This window comes from Ictalurus furcatus, chromosome 23, assembly GCF_023375685.1.
Source record: "Ictalurus furcatus strain D&B chromosome 23, Billie_1.0, whole genome shotgun sequence".
NCBI lineage: Eukaryota > Metazoa > Chordata > Actinopteri > Siluriformes > Ictaluridae > Ictalurus > Ictalurus furcatus.
Window position 1 is genome coordinate 5,910,839 of NC_071277.1, and position 21,004 is coordinate 5,931,842.

A 21,004-nucleotide genomic window follows, 5' to 3' on the forward strand; every position below is an offset into this window, starting at 1 on the left:
GATGATAGTCTTCATGATTTGAGGGGAAACCTAATAAAATTACAATTTCTCAGGCTGTTTTTAAAAAAAATATATTTTATACCACAGAGTTCTCGAATCTGATCGATAAATTTTCTATAAAAGCAACTCGGACAGTAGGTCTGGCAAAGGCAATCACAGATTTATATTAATGTGCTTGTTTTAATATCTTATTGTTTCTATAGTAACAGCTTGCTATGACGTGTATGGTAGATGCACAAAAAGTTTTTAAAAAATGTGTTGTCATTTAAATGGCGCACTTTTATCCAAAGCGCTTTACACTGTGTCTCATTCACCCATTCACACACATGCTCACACACCAATGGTAGCAGAGCTGCCCTGCAAGGCACTAACTTGCCATCGGGAGCAACTTGGGGTTCAGTGTCTTGCCCAAGGACACTTCAGTATGTGGAGTCACGTGGGCCAGGAATCGAACCGCCAAACCTACGAGTAGTGGACAACCCGCTCTACCACCTGATCCACAGCCTCCCATTTAATGACGAATAATGTATAAGTGTTGACATGTTGAAGAGATGTTTATTTAACATGTACTGTAGGGAAGGAGTCATCAGTGTCAGCGCTTTGTTACAGTCAGTAGGTTTTCCGCCATGGCGAAGTCTTCAGGACCCAGTTTGCATATGTAACTATAAATGGATAAAAAGTATGTCATTTTTTGAATTTTTTCAAAATAAAAAATTTAATCGTTGTCAACTTGCTGTGATATAAGAGGAATTAAACACTTCGGGATGTGCTGTTACAAGAAAAGATTCAACTTCAGGGTGGTAACAGTAATAGTAAACAGTAATAATAATTGTTTATTGATTCCTATCAAAAAGAGCTGGCAGACAATTCCAGAACGTGACTCAAAGTTGGACAGAACGAGATCAAGAACCAGAACATCACAGCACAGAATAAACGTCTTGGTAAAGTCAGGTACCTAAACACTCAGCATTACCTCACCCCACTACAGTAAGGCTTAAAATCACAAACTAATTAATGGGCAAACTGAAAACAGGTGCGAGTAATCAAGACACACCAGGGAGACAACCAATGACATGACATTTGAGGAGACAAGACATGAACCAAAACAAAACACATGCGGCAACGTAAACAAACTTGCACGGAAGACTGCGGAAGACTGCAGCGTAGTTTCTGAGGCTACTATGTGAGCTGAGCGAAGGGGAAATACGGGGAAATACAAGCAAGTTACTTACGTAGTGCGTAGATATTATTTTAAAAAAACAACTTTACAAAGTAGGAGCTATTCTAGCATGTTTAGAAATCATCTAAAAGACTTGTGTGGTGAGATGTGTGGTGTACATGCTCATTAGCATAAAGTTTAGTTTTGCTGGATTTTTCTTCATGCTACTTGCAAGTGGATGCTTAATTATCGGTCCTTTATTTGTCACATAATTTCTTTTGAACTAGTGGACGCAGGTGTACCAGTGGTTAGGTTTTGGTCCTAGTGATGAAGGTTTTGAGTTCCAGTCCCAGGTAACTGTTTGGTCCTTGAACAACATTCGTCTCGACTTCTCAGCTTGGACATGCATTACTTACATTATCTGTAAGAGTGTTGTTGAAGTACCCTAATCGAAATGTTTTTTTTACCTGTTAATGATGACAGGCAAAAAAAGGATTGTGAATATATATATACTTGTTCTCTTTTATTACTACAAACAATTAATCATTTGGGAGACAGAATGATTTCATCCGATTGCTGTTTTGAGCGTACCCCCTTGTTGTGTTCTTTGAGTCCTGAGGTCTGCTTGTGCAGCGTTTAAGCTGCTCTATAAATAGATCATGTTTCATTTGCGTCAGCATACGTGCTTATGTGTGTCTGTGTGTGTGTGTGTGTGTGTGTGTCATAGATAAAAACCTGTAATAGAACAGAAGACACTTTGTCTGACTGTGAATTCAACTTTCAGTTCTCACTTCACCTGTTGTGTGGTCGAAATTTCCTACCCTGTTATTAGTCACTTGTTAGAGGAAACATTGCTTCTTTGACACACACTCAACAGCTTTCCCACCTTCAATTCTCACAATTGTGACTTTATATCTTGCAATTCTGTCTTTTTTCCACGCAATTTTAAGTTAACATTTCACATATCTGTCTGAGCTCATCTCGCACAATTTTTACTTTTTTCTTGCAATTTAGACGTCCACTTGACATTAATGAGTTACAAAGAACGCACCGACAAAGCATCAATCATTCTCTATAAGTAGGTTATATAAGAACAACACTCCTCAGCTAGTCAAGACAAGGAACAGCAGATGCTAGCGTATGCTCGTTACCTGAAGTTAGTCACATTTCAGGTACTGTATCAAGTGGTTGTCTAAATTGTGAGTAAAAAAAGTCAGAATTGTGAGATTTAAACTCAGAAAGATATGTGAGATGTTAACGCAAAATTGTGAGGAAAAAAAGTCAGAATAAATTCGCATTTGTGAAAAAAAGTCAGAATTGTGATGTTACCTCAGAATTGCGAGGGAAAAAAGTCAGAATTGTGAGATGTTACCTCAGAATTGTGAGATGTTACCTCAGAATCATGAGAAAAAAGTCAGAATTGTGAGATGTTACCTCAGAATCGTGAGAAAAAAAGTCAGAATTGTGAGATTTAAACTCATGATTGTGAGAAACACAAGTCAAAATTGTGAGATTTAAACTCACAATTGTGAGGAAAAAAGTCAGAATTGTGAGATATAAACTAAATTTTGAGGAAAAAAAGTCAGAATTGTGAGATACAAACTCAATTTTGAGGAAAAAAAAGTCAGAAATATGAGATGTTAACTCAAAATGTGTGAGAAAAAAGTCAGAATTGTGCAATATGAACTCATAATTGTGAGAAAAAAGTCAGAATTGTGAGAAAAAAAGTTGCAATTACATTTAAAAAACATTTTCTCAGTGGCGGAAATGAGTTTCCATAGATTTGTCCGTAAATCTTATACTTTAGTAGTCCTCCTCTATGCCAAATAGTCTTCCTCTACACCATTATCATTCAGGAATGATAATGAACAAAGTTGGACAAATATCAGACAGCGGCTACTAAATTGAATCATAGCATATCGTAGCAGATTCAGTGGTATTGCCAAATAACTAATCCTTAACTTATCAATTGCAATTGAAATCGTACTGTATCTAGTGAAAGTCTAATGTTTATTCACCTATCATTTATAAATATACAACAAAGTACAACTACTTTAGAGAGCTAAAACCTTTAACCATACAAGGAACCTTTGAGGAGCTTTTTAGCTAAGACTGTAGGCTACTAAAAATGAAACTTATTATTATTATTATCTTTGGTTAGTCATTCTGCTTTGTTTTACAATTAAGGACCTGGTGGTCTCTCTTCATCTTTTCTCCTCCTGAGTCCTTCATTGCTGGTAGAGGGGAGTTTTCGATCTCTTCTCACTTCCCAGAAATCCCTGGGCCCCACTGCAGCCCATGAGTCACGGTATTGTGAACAATAGAAGAAGCCTGCTGTTTTTGCTCAGCCGTTGACCTTTAGAGTTTACTTGCCGTAGGAACGGCATCACCACGATGTTATCACCCTCACATTTGGAGAGCGTCTTTTTTCTTTTTGGCACGCTTTTGTGACTGAGCTCACCCGGGAGGTGAGGTAATACAGAACGAGGGTCTTCCTTCTCCAAGTCTCTCTCTCTCTCTCTCTCTGACGGTGAGTGTGGAGGAAAATTGACAGATTGCTCAAGGTCTTTAATGACCAGCGACCCCCATGGCGATTTCTGGAGGTTCCGGTGTGATTAAAAGGGAGGTTATTGACGCATGTAAGAGTGTAATGTAACAGCTGGCCTGATGTCAAGTCGACTCTTCTGAGACGTTACAGAAAAGATTGGGAAACACACATCCCCTTTTTGTCATTACATCTTCACTAGTTTTTCATGTTCAAGGAAAAATCACGAAAAAATCACGAATATCTGATCTTTTTGGTGGAATATCCAGATTTCCCGGTTTTTGCAAGGTGGAGTAGGTCAGTGTTTCATTGCTATTTCTCTGCAAATCTGTCTTGAAAGTAAGTCTAGGGATGACCGATTCTTTTGACCAATCACAGGATATACTCTATAGTCGTTTATTTGAAATATTTCCAAATTGAAAAAGGGAAAAGGTACTGTAGGTACTCTCTAAAGTTATTGTTCTGTGATATATGTTATTAGTGTAAATTGTGTGTGTGTGTGTGTGTGTGTGTGTAACTCACATGCTGGTAGAGTAGCAGAACAGATGGGCCACGGAGTGTGTACCTGGTGCCAGACACAGCAAGGAGAAAAGACTTCAGGGAGTTTTGTATGTGTGTGTGTGTCACCATGTTTGGAAGGCCACCTGTCTGGTCAGCACTTCTTAACATGCTAATGGTGATCACAAGGAAATTGTGTGTGTTTGCATGTAGGCCAGCGTGTGTGAATTATAACTGAACGACCCAGAATATCATTCTAGAAATTCCAGGAATGATATTTACAGTTTTTTTCTCTCTCTCTCAGAAATCGATCAAAACTATACATAAGGACTTAATACGGCTTCCCCTCTTGTCTCATTTGACAAGCTTCACTTGAACTAATGCACTATTGTAACGCCCCTTGATTCAGAGACTGATTTTTCTGAAGTGTTTTATGCGAGTTTGTTGATCTATAATTGCTTTTTTGTGCCTAAGGCTGTGTCATGTTCATGCTTTCTCGTGCTGGTCTGGGCATGGTCTGTGGAAAAATCACAGCAAACAATTTGTGCCTCGGTCAAGGCATTTTTCTGTGATGACTGGTTCTGGAGAAGCACAAACACATAAACAAGACACTAAACTGACATTTTCAGTCAGAAGAAAGGAGGCATTTAGGAGGGCTTGAGGAGGGTTTAGAGGGTTTTTTTTAGATCCTCATTGAGCCAGAATTGTAGTAATTAGGGAGTTTTTGCACTATTTGTGACTTAAACTATGTGAGTCAACAGGTCATTTGAAGCATTCCTTTTAGCATCTGTAATTCAGACAGTTCACTGCTCTGATTACTTACTGCCTACATTTATCTTTGGCTCACAAATGCTGTCGAGACTCTGCCTTAATAGTTCACAGTCATGTTTGGAATGGCAATAACCTTGATAAGATGTCCGGGAGCCAAGGGGCCTAAATTGACCGTGCTGTCTGGGTGGGAAGGACGGTGTACTCTCTCACCACTGTCAATCACTGCGACACAAGCCAAGCCAGTAGTGAGAATCTGTGAGTTCATGTATGCGGAAGGGGGCAGATACTAGAGACTTTCCTCAGAGTGTGTTACGCTGCCCTGTGATACAGCATGAGCAAAGAAGTGATTGGTTGGCTTCACGTGTACTTCACCACCCTTGCCTTTAATCCTGAAAAAATATCAGGGATACAAAATGCAGACTAAAGACGGAAATAACGTGTCAAATATAATCCAATGTACTATAAAATTAAGAGGCCTTTTTATATTAAATTGTATGAAAAAATCACTACTACTACTAATAACAATAATAATAATAATTATCATTATTCAGAAGCTACTTGCACTTGATCCAGTACATCCTATTTGGGGCTGGGGCAGGGCTGGGGCAGCGCTGGAGGGGTGGTTAAGGCTCTGGTTACTGATTGGAAGGTCGGGGGTTCAAGCCCCAGCACTGCCAAGCTGCCACTGTTGGGCCCTTGAGCAAGGCCCTTAACCCTCTCTGCTCCAGGGGTGCTGTATCATGTCTGACCCCAACCTCCTAACATGCTGGGGTATGCGAAGAAAAGAATTTCACTGTGCTGTAATGGCCAATAAAGACTCATTATTATTTTGCAGTTTGTTCGATTTTTTTATATCGTGCTCCGACGCAATAAATCGAGGTTGCGAAATTAAAAATAACGTGTGCATGGATTGTAGGCTGTTTTATCACGCTTTTAAATGGTGTTTGCGGTCAAATGAATAGAATATTGCCGTTGATTTGTGTTCATTTGACACGCTCTTGAGTATCGATCTCTGGTTCTTGATCGACGTGACAAGGCGTAAAAAGGCTACGTGCATCGTTATGCTGATCCGCAGTTATTATTAACACAACACGGGATGAAGACGGTGATTAATCTCAGACGAAGGGAACCCAATCTAAAGGTTCTCATCGCGTTCTCAGTACAACGTCCAGTGTGCATCCATACGTGGCTTAAATCTAATTTCGAAAGATCAGATTTTTGACCGAACAAAGCTCTAACTGTAGAAATCAGATCTGTGTAACACTCAGGATTCGTTCCACTTCAGATTTTGTATGTGAATGTATCCATTTTTCCTTGTAGGCTGAAGAGGTGGGTGGCCTTATGACTCTGTTTCCCAACACACTTCAGTAAACAGATGTGCTAACTGGGAACACACATGCACACACATTCCCTTACCTCCATTTTTCCAACGTGACCTTTGAAATCTCGTCCAACACGTCGCAGCGGCATCAGACTCGACCCCCTCAGAGAAACTAATGTCGTCCTCTGGAGTCTCTTTGCCTTTCATTTCATGCCAGATAATTTCACATAATCTCGAGCGTAAGACTCCAGTGGTCTAGGCGGGGGAGTTTATGTGTGTATATGTGTGTTTACTTGCCTGTTTGGTTGTGTGTGTGTGTCTGTGTGTGAATGTTTGTCGATGTGTCTGTGTATATGGGCTTTTTGGCTCAATATCTGGACGCTGTTAATAACAAAGTAACAGTGACTCTGGAGGACTTACAGGCTACTTGAAACTACTTGAATAGGCGGACTCATGATCGCACGAAATTGTTTTGTGTGGCCTTTCGCAATGTTTGTCAATGTGTGTAAACAAGACCTTTTAGCTGCTCTCATGTTCAACGCACGTGAATCGAAGAGGGCTTTGACTCCATGCGCTTTTTGATGACGTCAGACGACGCGTCTTGGCCCAGACCTGCGGAAAACCTGCGGTAATTTTGCAAACTTACAAGTTCGTCCGATCAATGCAGAGTTTGATCGATTTTGCATTACTCATACACATTGTAAACCGGATAAGTTCATTTAACTCAAAAAATTTGAGGGAACTATTTACCTCAAAATTTTTTAAGTTGATAAATTAATTTCTTTAAGCCAAATACACTTAAATATAACAAAACCGGTTTTACAGTGCAGTATATCGCTAGCAATGTAACTGTTTAATTTGTATTGTGTATATTGATAGGAATTTTCTTTATATTTCTATTTCACTTAAAAAATATACAGTGTTTGTGTTTCTGAGGCTCTCAAAATCACAGCTATCACTTGTAGCCGAAAACAGTGGTGAATGGTACTATATTTATATTGTCACTGATATCGTTATCGCAATAAAGACCAGAAAATATCGTGATGTAGTTTTAAGTCCATGCTCATCCCTAATAATTATTATACAACTCTTTTATTAGACATTTGATTATACAATTGTCATTTCTGAATGCCAGTTTTGCAATTCTCTCTTAACCCCCACAGGTCAAAGGTCATATTATTGCTCAATAATATGGGGGGGGGTTAATAATTTAAGACGAATTTGGCGTAGACATACGCAGCTCTTTCCAGGACAAAAAAACAAAAATGAATATATATATATATATATATATATATATATATATATATATATATATATGTACATATATGCAATAATGTGTCATCCAGGAATAAAATAATGGCACGGTCCTGTTCTGTACTGAAGCAGTGATATAAAACAGGAGATTTTTATTGACGGTGAAACGTAGCTGTTAAAAAATAAACTGGAATAGTATTGCTGTAAACTGGTTTAAACACAGGTTCGAGTTGATCTTTAACATTACAGAACCTGTGTGTTGTGCTAAAGGTCAGAGTTGCTCATGAGTGTAATTTCATGTCCATAAAACTGATAAACTGCTGTTATCTCTAATACGGTCACGAACGGCTTCCCGGAAAAGGTCACATGACCAGATGTAAACACTGTCTCACTGACACTGAGCATCTTCACTGTGTCTTACTGCAACGCTGTTATATCAGACGAGTGTTTCACTCTCTCACACTCTCTCTCCTCATTCACATTCCCTCACACACACACACACACACACACACACTCTCTCTCTCCTCCATCACACTCCCTCACATACATACACTCTCACTCCTCCACACGCTCACACGCCTCCTTCTCTGTCTCTGTCTGACAGAGCGTGTACTTTTTCCCTGCCTCGCTCTCTCTCTCTCCCCCCCACCCCCTCTCATCTCTCCATCTTCTTCTCTGTCTCTTTCTTTCCATCATCGTTTCTCTCTAAATCTCTTTCTCTCTTCTTCTATCCTATCTGCTCTTCTCATCCCTTCTTCCGCTGTCTCCCAGCCTGTCTTCCTCGACTCTCCCCGCATGTCTCCTCCTCTCTGTTTCCCTCTTGTCTTTCTCTCTGTCTTCAGCTCTCCCTCCATTCTATTCAGTCTAATCCAATTCAATTCAAAGTACTTGACATGACTATTTACATACAATATTGCCAAAGCATCAATATAGATAAGAAAGGAGAATAAAAAAACTGTAATAATAATAATGATAATAATAAAAGAAAAGAAAAGAAAAAAAACGGATAATAGGAACAATAATAAAAATAGAATAAAAAATAGTAATAATTACAGAAATAAGTCAATACAAATATATACATTTACATTTACATAAATATATAAATAAAGGGATAAAATGCAAGGTGCCAGTGTACGACAAAATTATAAAGGTTACATTAATTATGTCCATTAATGCAGTAAAATAAAATCAAATACGATGAGGTAAATTAGAAATAGAGTAAATATGTCGAGTGTGTACGATTGTCCAGTGAGATGTGATTTTTCTTGTGTTATGAAAGGCTTTACAATACAGGAGAAAGTGTGCGTGTGTCTCACCCTCACCTGTCTTACAGTCACAGCGCTCTCTTTCTTTCTCCATAAGCCATGTTTTTTTGTGTCTGCCTTCCTCTGTGGCTAGGCCGTGATCACTGAGCCTGGAGTGTGTAAGGATCTGTCTCTGTTCTGTATCTCCGACGCTGAAGACGTATTCTGCCATTTTCTCTTTAGACCTCGATAACGTTCTTGTCTACTTTGGTTTTTACTTTCACTTTTTACTGCCAGATATGCATTTTTACTGGTTTTTATGATCTGGTTTATTCTCATTTGGTCTGAAACCGATGGCTAGATGTTGGTGGGTTTGTGTGTTTCAGAGCTGACGGAGGGGACTGGTTTTAGGGCTCTTGGGTTTTAAGGGCTTCGTTTTGAAGTGTATTACCGGAACTTGATTTAAGATGAGTCCAGAATTATTAATTAATTATTAATTAAGAGAACGTTTTTGAATATTTCTCACGCCATCTATCTTTATCTGTTTATCTTCATCTTTTTCCCCTCTGTCTTCTTCTGTCTTCTTCTTTCTTTTCCCCCTGTTGTCCTCTATGTACTCCCTGTTCTCCTTGTTAATTTCTCTTTCCCTTTATCTTTCTCTCTCTCGCACTTTCTTCATCTCTATCTTCCACTGTCTTCAGTCTCCCGCTCCATCTTTATCCATAAACGACTGGAGCGAATGTGGCCGAATAAACGACTGGAGCGAATGTGGCCGAATAAACGACTGGAGCGAATGTGGCTGAATAAATGACTGGAGCGAATGTGGCTGAATAAACGACAGGAGCGAGTGTGGCTGAATAAACGACTGGCGCGAATGTGGCCAATAAATGACTGGAGCGAATGTGGCCGAATAAACGACTGAAGCGAATGTGGCTGAATAAACGACAGGAGCGAGTGTGGCTGAATAAACGACTGGGGCGAATGTGGCTGAATAAACGTCTGAAGCGAATGTGGCCGAATAAACGACTGGAGCGAATGTGGCCAAATAAACGACTGGAGCGAATGTGGCCGGATAAACGACTGAAGCGAATGTGGCTGAATAAATGACTGGAGCGAATGTGGCTGAATAAACGACTGGAGCGAATGTGGCTGAATAAACGACTGGAGCGAATGTGGCTGAATAAATGACGAATAAACGACTGGAGCGAATGTGGCTGAATAAACGACTGGAGCGAATGTGGCCGAATAAACGACGAATAAACGACTGGAGCGAATGTGGCTGAATAAACGACTGGAGCAAATGTGGCTGAATAAACGACCGAATAAACGACTGGAGCGAATGTGGCTGAATAAACGACTGGTGCGAATGAAGGAGGTCAATGTTTTCATACACATCAGAAGTGAGAGAGGCTTTAGAGCGTACGCTTAAGTAAATATGATCAGTTGGCGTGTAGAAAAGCAGCGAGGGGTGTTTCCTGTCATGTTAATTTACATCGAGTGTGTGAGTGTGTGTGTGAGTGTGTGTGCTGTAATGCTGATGTTAAACATAAGCAGAAGTGGTAAAGACGGCTGTGGGTAATATAACTCTTAGTGCAGGGCGTGGAGGCATGAGTGTGTGTGTGTGTGTGTGTGTGTGCGCGAGACAGTTTTGTGAGGACATTTGGCTGGTCCCTACAACGAAAACAGATTTTTGATGTTGTTGTTATTTATTTATTTATTTATAAAATGTCAATGGAAGGATGGAATGTATTTATGATGATGGAAGGTACAGTGTATGTGTGTGTGTATGTGTGTGTGTGTGTGTGTGTGTTAACAGTGGTCTGAAGTTGTTGTCTGTGTTGTTGTCAGGTTGAAGCGTCTGTGTTTGCCCGAAGGAGTCGAGCGCCGCAGCTCGAGTTCAACGCGGCCACTTCCTGATGATGACAGTAAACATGGGTAAGTGTGAGGAACACTGTGTCCTGTCTCTCTCTCTCTCTCTCTCTCTCTCTTGTCTTTCTGTCCTGTCTGTCTCTATCTCCCTCTGTCTCTGGCTTTATATGTCTTCCTTTTGTCTTATCTTCTCTCTCTCTGTACGTTTACTTGGACAACAATAATCCGATATTAATCCGTATTTTGGCTACTGTATAGCATCCCATATATATACTATCCCATAACGATAGTATAGCATCATATCACCCATAGTTTCTTTCCACCACCATTTTCTTTTCTTTTGCTTCATTTTTCCTTACTTCACACACACACACACACGCACACACACACACCGGTCTCCCACAGCACACTTGCTGTTGGCAGCTCCTCTGAGAGAGACTTCACACTCTCAGTAACATGTTAAAATGCGCAGAAGCGGCCCCGGCCCCAGCCCTGGCCCCGGCCCCGGAGGAGACTCCTTTCTGCAGCTCGTTTTTTTATTGTCACGGGTCTTGCTCTTAAATTTCACAAGTTCAACACTTTCTCTAATTAGAAAAAGACGTCCGTTTTCCGTCTGCTACCCAAACGGTGTTCTGTGGTGTGAAAGATGCCGCAATAATCCTGAGCGTTTCAATTTCCGATTGCCGCTGTATAAGGATTTCAATTGTGTTCAGTACTCTCTGGAGTCTTTCCTTTGATTTGGACTTGATGAAGATTAAAAACGTTAAATGAACGTTTCTACTTGCGTTTACTGCTTTTTCATGATTGCTCGTTGTTGCCACATTCGAGTAATCGAGTTGGTTTGGCCATCCGTACTACTGCTCCGTCCAACTAAAACTCGTACAGCAACTCAGACCGAAGAAAACGTCCCCTCAGTTCGGAATTACTACTTCGGGAACCTTGAGTTCAGCACGAGACGACAAATCCAGCTGCGTTCATGTCGTGTCGGAATTACCGTAATCACTAGATAACAACCCGGACGATCTACTCGGAGCTGTTCACGTCCTCGGACTTGGAATCATGCGACATTAGATGGTTATCCAATATTGTGCTAGCTGCATCATCAAAGCTCTCAGAAAATCCCAAGTTTTTTACGAGTTTTTTGAATGCTTTTTACAAGTCGGGAATTTCAGAATTATGGTAATTACGACATGGCGCTAACGCAGCTTCGGCATAGCTGCTCACATCCTCAACAGTAAACATAAAAGCACTTCTTTGATTTTTAATGAGTTATACTGTATGTACTAGTATTTGCTAGTATTTTGTATTAGACAAAGTGTTTTTGTTTTGAGGAGGAAAGTATACATCACTCATTATTATTATTTAACAGCGGGGGAAATAAGTCTCGACCGTGTCAAAAATTTTTTTCAGTAAATATATTTCCAGTGAGGTTATTCACATGAAATTTTCACTGGACATCAGTATTAACTCAAGAAATCAGCAAATATAAAGAAATCACAATGTTAAAGTCCATAAATAAAGTTATGTGTAATAAAGTGGAATGACACGAGAAAAAAGTATTGAACACGCTAAGAAAAAGCAGTTCTCCAAGGCAAGGTAAGGCAAGGAACCAGCTGAAATCCGTAGGTAATTATACCCCTTATCGGTGCAAATTTATATCAGCTGGGTTAGTAAATTGATGGTCTATAAAAAGGCTTTTCCGTACCAAGATATCACACAAGAAACATCTCATGATGGGTAAAAGCAAAGAGCTCTCCCAAGACCTTTGCAACCTTACTGTTGTGAAACATTTATGGACTTTAATGTTTGGATTTCTTTATATGTGGGGATTTCTTGAGTTAATACCAAAGTCTGGTGAAAAGTTCATGTAAATAGTCTCATTGGAAATATATTTATAAATATATTTTATAAATATTTTTATTATATTGGAAATGATATTGCACGCATCCAATACTTATTTCCTCCATTGTATATTGTTGCTAACAAAAGATGGAACCTGGAGGCATCAGTGTTTTTTTCTCTCCCCCTACTTTGTAGCTAGAGGTCGAAAAATAACATCATTCTTACTGATGACTTCCGTGTATGTGATCATTACTGTAGGAATCTATGTTGTAGCCTGCTCAGGCTCAGTGTTTCTGCCACTCTGATTGGTGAATCAAAATTACAGAACGTGTATTTACATTTAACTGAGTTAACCCCATGATACATGACTCAGTGATGGTACAATTCACACAAACTATGATTTCACAACCTGTAAATTCATTCAAATGAACTTATTTTGTGCAAACTGAAACTGACACACCAGTAGTAGGCACGCCAATAATCAATTGCTAATAAATCATTAACTCCTAATGTATACATGCGACAATTCTGTTGCAGTTATACATGGCTATGTGAAGTAGAAATTTGGTGTGTGGCAGGCAAAAAAGCACACACCAGTTTTTCTAGGTTTGTTTTTTTAAAGTGAAATTGAAATATGGGAACGCATGGAATCTCAAAAACATAAGCACTGTAATATTTTCTATTTTCTCTCAACATCCATCTTCAATTCAGTCAGTCAGAGGCCTCGAAAAAGCACAGAGATGTGTCACATGACCGTCCCAGAGGTATTTTCAAGGCAGAGTGAAGTAGAGAACATTAAGTTAATAATAATAATAATAAACCTCTTAGCGAAAAGGTATGCAAGCTTTCAACGCAGTAGGAAAAGTCACCATTCAGATCACTGCTTGAAAAGTTTTAGCACTAGTTTCTCCGACACGGCCATGCCTGAGGTCTGCAATAAAGAATTTCTTGAAATGGCTCGACTGCCGCGCGCACGATATTTTATCAAATAATTATTTTATTTCCAAATTTCCAGCTGGAGAAATTTCAATTATTAGAGGTCAAATCTGCTTTACTAAATGCTAGCTCTTGTGTAAATGTTACTTTAATATTGCTAGTGTTATTTCTTTCCCTCATCTTCTTAATGACAAAGTGTGAAACCTAACTTTTAACCTGAAACCTGGTTTGGTTTGCATGTTACAGATGACGGTCTTCACAATGGGCCCGGACAACACAGGAACATGCAAGGTAGGGATCCGTTTCTCAAGTTTAACCAAATACACTGTCATATCAGGGAAGTGCAGTATAATAATAAGATATTACATACAGTCAGTGTCAATATTCCATTGTCTTATCATGATAAATGCCTTTAAACGTTTGATCATGGTTAGCGATTGTATCACAGTGTTGATTTAGTTGTTTTTAAGCATTGACTGTACGTTTTTATGTTGGTAATCTCCAATTATATAACTGTTAAGCAGCACCACATTTGGAACTTGCTTTCATGGTCAACCAACTTAAAACATCTCATTCGTCACTGCACGGTGAAGAAGTGACTCGGCATCCTGCTGATATGGGAATGACCAGCATTGATTCTATCTATCTACCAATCAGATAGCAGAAGAAAAAAAAAAAAACATTTCATTGCGATGAGCTCCAGTTACAGTCTGTGTGGAGTTTCACATGTTTTCCCCATGGTCAAGTGGGTTCCCTTTGGGTTCTCTGGTTTCCTTTGACCTCCCAAAAAAACACCAGGTGATTTGCCACTAGATATATGGTACTCTGCGTCGGCATCCTGTCCAAGGTGATCCCAGAATAGGATCTGGCCCCACCACAGCCCTACCAAGATACCTACCAATTACTGAAGATTAATGATTAATTGGATGCATTTTTAAAAGAGACATATTCTTATTGGGGTGGGGTAACTGCAGATCTCCAGGTCGCAAACAGGCATATATATTTATTCCTTTGGTCGATGCTCTTATCCCGATTATGGCTTGCTCCAGGGTGTGACAGAAGAAGCTTCATTTGGCACATATACTTTACAGCACAGTGAAAGTCTTTTTTCTCAAAGCCCAGCTTGTTGGGAAGCTGGGGTCAGAGCGTAGGGATGATACGCCATGATACAGTGCACCTGGAGCAGATAGGGTTAAAGCCCCTTGCTCAAGGGCCCAACAGTGGCAACCTGTCGGTTCTTGAATCCCCAACCTTTTGGTCAGTAACCTGGAGCCTTAAGCATTGAGCCATAACTGTAGTGTTAACAGCTCTACCTCCACAACCACCTATTTGGACCCAATATAATGTCTTCCATTAGACCATTCATTCATTTTCACTAAGCGCTTTATCCTGGTCAAGGTCATGGTGAATCCAGATCCTATCCCAAGAATACTGTCAGGATTTGAGAATACTCTGAGAAGGACTCTGGAGCTGTGAGGCAGCAATGATACCCGCTGCATCTCTCCATTAGACTCCCAGTCCTCAGTGCACCCCTGGATGGTTCTGATTTTCGCTCCATCCCTACGTTTCGTGTGGTTCCTGAGGACTGGTTTGAAAAGCACTTAGTTAGACCAACATTTAGCCAATATTAGCACAGTTTTGTATAAAGAGGGCCAACTGTAATTACACACTGTGACCAGCATCAGCTTACAATCTGGGTTTCTACTCATATCTGAATTGCACTACACACTTTAAATGAGGAAACTGTATAGTCAGTAATTGATCCTCAGCTCATGCCTAATAAGTGGAAGTGCAAACTGTACTCCGTAAGGATCCCCGAACTTGCACACACACCTAAACACTTAGCTCATCCACATTTATTGTACAGCTGAATTATTTGAGGTGTTACTTTGTGAGCTTTATGTAGAAGGAAGGCGCTCAAAACTGGTGAAGATCTGGAGAACAGAAACATGGTGACCTTATGCTGAGCTCATATTGCTAGTTTTACACAATTCCTTCGTGCTGATGTCATTCTGGGGAAATCCCCTTAGTTTCTCAAGTCAGTCCAACCCTGCACACGGCTACCTTCAAACCACTCGACCAGAACAAAGCACACACACACACACACACACACACACACACACACACACACACACACAGTCACACACACCCGCAGAGCAGGATGATGCAATCCAGAGACAGTGCTCTGAAACGTTCCAGCTATGCTCTTTGGCTTGCTCTGTCAAGAAGAATGACCTTTGTAAGTATCACACTAACGAGTTTCTCTCTACAAGATCAAAATCACCTTGACGAGTTCACAAGCTCCCCGACTCTCTGCCGTTTTGTACCGGCCTTTGCGTACGAGTGCTCCAGTATTGCAGGTGGCGCTATTAAAATTTCACAACAATTTCCACGACTTCAAAAGAGGAAGATATTTGGAAGATAACTGCACGATCACTTGCAGTGAATTGGCTTGGGAATGCCTTATTTGTAACAACCAATCCCAAGCTTGGTTATGTAGTGTGTTTGTCCATGAAATTCGCCCAGCTGCAACGTGGACGACGTGGCGAGCGAAGCCTCCATACGTTCCGCTTTTTCTCCACGGTAACGTCATATTATTTGTGGACACAAACGTCACCTTCATGTGTAGTGTTGGTGAAACGACTGGTGTTAACGTGCTATCCAAATAGATTCTATTCAGTTCCTGAATGCAGTGCTGATCGAAAGCTTGGAGGAAGTGTGGCTTCTCTGTATTGTCATCAGGAGACAGGAAATTGGGTGCCATGGTTATCAGGGGGCGTGGCTCTGTAGGCCATTATATTTGGAGCTGTCAGGAAGATGGGCGTGGCCTTGTCTGTGCAACCATAGCAATGACCCACACATCCAGAACAGGCTAAACTAAAGGAGGAACCCATACACTTGTTTCTCTTTTCTGCGGAACAGTAACTACAAAATTAGTCATGGGGTTATGAATGAAAATAAAAATGTTGGATGTTTTCTCTTGTGACAGAGACATCATGTACAAGCTTTGGAAAATGGAGTTATTTGACTTTGTAGGGCAGTTTGTAATTCAGGGTTAAAAATACCAAAATACAGAACACTACACGCTCCAGCGGAGCTTAAATTTGCCACACGTGTGCCGTGATTATTTACACATGACGTACGTAATGGAAAAGCAAACAAATCCATGGCATTAGTACATTGAGAACTTTTGAGAAGTAATTGAGAAGTTATCAGTTCAGAAAAGAATCTCTAAGTAATTTAAAGTGAACACTGCTAAGGTGTTGTAAAGGAAGTCCAGGAGGAAGAGTAGAGTCAGTCTTTCTGACTGAGCGACCCTCAATAAACGCTGCAGAACACACACTCTTATTCCCTCCATATCACTCTCTCAGTCTCTCATACTTCCTCTAGATCTCTCTTCCATATTCTCTCTCTGTCCGTCTTGTTAAATCTCTTCTTCACTCTCTATCATCTCTCTCTCTCTCTCTCTCTCTCTCTCTCTCTCTCTCTGGACAGATGGTCACTCTATCGCTCGGCAGTCAAGGATACCAAACAAATAGTACAGCTGAACGACCACCGCTGCCAGTAAATCAGTCAATGACATCGCGCACGTATGCATGAACACACACACATGCACACACACCCGCACTCACACAGCACTCCCACACAAACCACGCCAGAGACATTAACTGCCGCAGAGGATTACATCAGTGCCTAAGAGAACACATCAGCGACACAAGAACACGCTGTGCAGCCTAGCAGCACACCGCAACCAAGTTTCAGGATTAATCGCACACCCACAACAACCTTTCAGATCAAAGCTCATCACAATAATGATGTTCACGGTGTTTTAAAATCGCATTTAAGAGGCCCCCAAGGGGTGAAAACAAATCGTTTGTCCGGAGATCGCGAGTTCGGATCGCAACAATGCTACGGCCTTTCGTAGCTGGGAGTCCAAGGGAGCGAAATTGGGGGATGGAGTTACTCTGTCTTCCCTGTCAATCACAGCAATCATGGGATCACTTTGTGAGCTCATGAATGCGGAAGAGGGTGGATAGAACTTTCTACTGAAGGTGTTATATCTGATATCTCTTTTAAAGCAACAACTGTGGCTAATTTTGAATTCAGCTTTAAAAGACAACAGAAATCCCTTCAGGAAAGGGCGGCAGTGGGATAAAAAACCGTGAAGACCTCGGCAGGTCATCCAAAATGATATCAAAGCGATAATATTGCATTCAATCAAGCAGAAATCCTGTCCTATACCTTCCCAGTGTAGGCTTACAGAATATTTTTGGGGCGGATGTGACTCAGGTGTTTTAGGGTTGGCGGTTCGATTCCTGGCCCACATGCCTCCACGTGCCGAAGTGTCCTTGGGCAAGACACTGAATCCCAAGTTGCTCCCGATGGCGAGGTAGTGCTTTGCATGGCAGCTCTGCTATCATTGGTGTGTGAGTGTGTGGGTGAATGAACTTTGCAAAGCGCTTTGTAGAACCGCTAAGGTTAAAAAAGCGCTATATAAGTCCAGACCATTTAACATATTGAGTTGACTTGAGAATTGGCTAGTTTTAAAATGCTCGACTAGTCTATACCACCCTTAGTATGGACTTTAGGCAACTATCACTATGTGCTATCATTAGGATATTTGTATTTAGCAGTTTACACCAAATGGAGAACTAATAATTTCGGGAGGAGGGGCACGGAGGCTTAGTGCTTAGCACACTCGCCTCACACCTCTAGGGATTGGGATTCGAATACCACTTCTGCCTTGTGTGTGCACAGCTTGCATGTTCTCCACGTGCTTTGGGAGTTTCCTCCAGGTACTCTGGTTTCCTCCACCAGTCCAAAGGCATGCATGATTAGCGTTGCGCCCTGCGATGGGTTGGCATCCTATCAGGGTGTCTCCCGCCTTGTGCCATGGGATAGGTTCCAGGATGGCTTTGCAGATCTTCTGGATGATTTTCACACCCCTTATCTTCCCCGTCGTTTTGAGATGTTCTGTGGGTGCAGTATTAATCATCAGATCGCTCTGTCACTTAACTGAAGCTATAAAGTTAAGAGAGGGGAGGTGAGAGAGAAGAAAGAGACATCTGTCAAGTGTCCCTCGGCTGACCTTGCCATGTCTGCGTGGAGGCTACTCTGGACGTGTGAATGGGTGTTACAAACCACAGTTCCTTGGAGTCAGCACAAAACTCATCTCTGACTGTCCACCACCATGAGTCAACACCATTCATCCTGCAGGATGCGTTCAGACCAGATGCCACTTTAAATACAGTAAACAAGAATTGCACATGAATGAGGATTTTCCTGGAATGGGACTGACTCCTACCTCGTGTGCTGAGTCTCCATGGCGGCGGATGTGAATGACCTTGCACTCAGCCTGTAACTACGACACACACCTAATTGCCTCCATTTAGCCCACTTGATATGTTAATTCATGATGTGGTTATTTGCATGATTACTCTCCTTTTCGCTGGATGGAGCCTAACAAGGTGATGGCGAATATATGCCCCATTTAAATGTTTCCCAGACTGCCGAAAAAGATCCTCCCGAGAATTTATGTATTCAAGACAAGTTTTGCAGAAAAGTGCCTTCAGCTTTGAAGTTAAGTAATTGATCTTTTTCACAGACTTTTATCCAAGTTTCACTTTAATTGTTGGGGGGTGGGGGGTGGGGGGGGGGTGACCACTTCTGCTCAGCTCCGGCTGGTTAAAAACAAAACCACTTTGTTGCTCTAATAGCCTCAGTTGACTTGCTGTGGCCGTCTCTTTGAAGCCTGCGGGTATGAAAGCACGTCATGCTTCACAGCTATCCAGGCTGGCGCGTGTGTTGCATTATTAAACGCCTCTTTATTTTTCGCACACATTATCCTTGTCATTGAAAGCGTTCAAACACTAAGCTGGACAAACCCATTGAGGATCCGTGTACTCAGTGTTCGTTTGTCGTGAAAATGGGAAAATCAGGAAACAGGTTCTTGGCACACAATAAAATAGGAAATACATTTTTTCAAAATTGTTTATGAATAATTAAGCGATGACTTTTTATTTGAATGAATCCAAATATGAAAAAATGCCGACTGCATTCCAGTCCACCTGGAAATACGAGTACTCTTCAGCATACAAAACACAGCATACTGTTTTCATAAAAGATACGATTTTAAAAATTCTGGATGGAAATACACTCTCTGGCCACTATAATAGGAAAACTTGTGCCCCAGAAACAACTTGCTGATGAGAGAGGTCTTAAGAGAACGTCCAACTTGAGCATTCCAGCTGAGAAAAAGTCTACAGTAACACGAACTTTTTTGGGTTTTATGATGAAAAGAAAAGCATCTCAGAATGCGCAAATCATTGAACCTTGAGGCAGATGACCTATAAGAGAAGAAAAGACCGTGCTCTTTTCAGCAAAGAACAGGAATCTGAAGATACAGAATGCACGAGTTAATCGGAAGTTAGCAGTTGAAGATGTTCCGTGTTCTTCAATTGATTACAGATTCTGTACACCTTTCCTGTTATGATGCATTATGTATTTTTCCATTATTTAAATTTGCTACCATGGTGTTTTTTGTTGTTGTTGTTGTTGTTGTTGTTGTTTTTTGTTCTGAGGTAACATTTGTAGTATTGTGACAACGTTACTTAACAGTTAGTCTGTGGCTAATGCCAAACTCGACATGATTGGACAGATCATGGCTGAACGTTTATATTAAGTATCATGATGTCAGAGGATAAAAGCTGCGGTGCCTGTTATGGAAATACAGCCACTTTGTTGTAGAAAATCCACCGATAGGATCTGAAGTGGAAATACCGGTCCTGTTGCAGTTGCGTAGACATGCCACAATTATACATCACACGAGCTCTGGTTTTATTTTTAATCCTTATAATACAACCTGTTTCCATTTTCCAGGTGGGACCTGCTGGGACATGCTGGTGTCACCACCATGAACATGATAAACATAGATAGCAATTTTAGGTCTTAACCAACAGTAGGGACTTTAAAGTGCTATTTTTATATAAAATTAACCCTAAACTAAGTGCGCCGCCATATATTTGCGCCAAATATATTTCCAGGTTGGATGATTTTAAGATGATTTATGATTATCTTTATAATCTTTATATCATATTTATAAATGATGCCCCTGCTGCTGTTCTTTTGAATTATAAACACTACTTTAAATATATATTAAATTCTGTTCAGGTCCAGGAACATTGTGCCTGTTTTCCGGCAGAACTATTTGGCATTTGAAGCAGTGCAAATTGAGGCTGGTTTATGTGGTTCTAACACTCTGTGTGTGTGTGTGTGTGTGTGTGTGTGTGTGTTACAGATGATGAGGAGGCTCTTAACTCTATCATGAAGGACCTGGCTGCCCTGCGCTGCTGTTACCAGCTCAACAGCGGCACCAGCCACAAACCCAAAAGCAGGACCCCAAGCTACAGACAGGTACCTGTGATTAATTACTACACAAATATGACCCACACTTTATTAGCAGCATCTATCTGCATCCAAAAAGTGAACTGCTCTTTCAATATTAAAATATGGTATAGCATATGTAAACTAACATTGTCTAGCTAAAACATACCAAAATCTGCTTT

General features: G+C 40.7%; 1 protein-coding gene across 5 annotated transcripts in view; it reads left to right on the forward strand.

Moving 5' to 3' along the window:
• Positions 1-21,004, forward strand: part of map3k22 (mitogen-activated protein kinase kinase kinase 22) — a 59,315-nt gene that overhangs the window by 4,133 nt on the left and 34,178 nt on the right. For 2 of the 5 annotated variants that reach the window (XM_053611558.1, XM_053611559.1), the window contains 3 exons: positions 10,641-10,727; positions 13,686-13,730; positions 20,737-20,852. In XM_053611558.1, the coding sequence (XP_053467533.1) occupies positions 10,709-10,727; positions 13,686-13,730; positions 20,737-20,852 (180 nt within the window). In that variant the 5' untranslated portion in view covers positions 10,641-10,708. The other 3 variants (XM_053611562.1, XM_053611561.1, XM_053611560.1) reach the window with 3 other exon arrangements.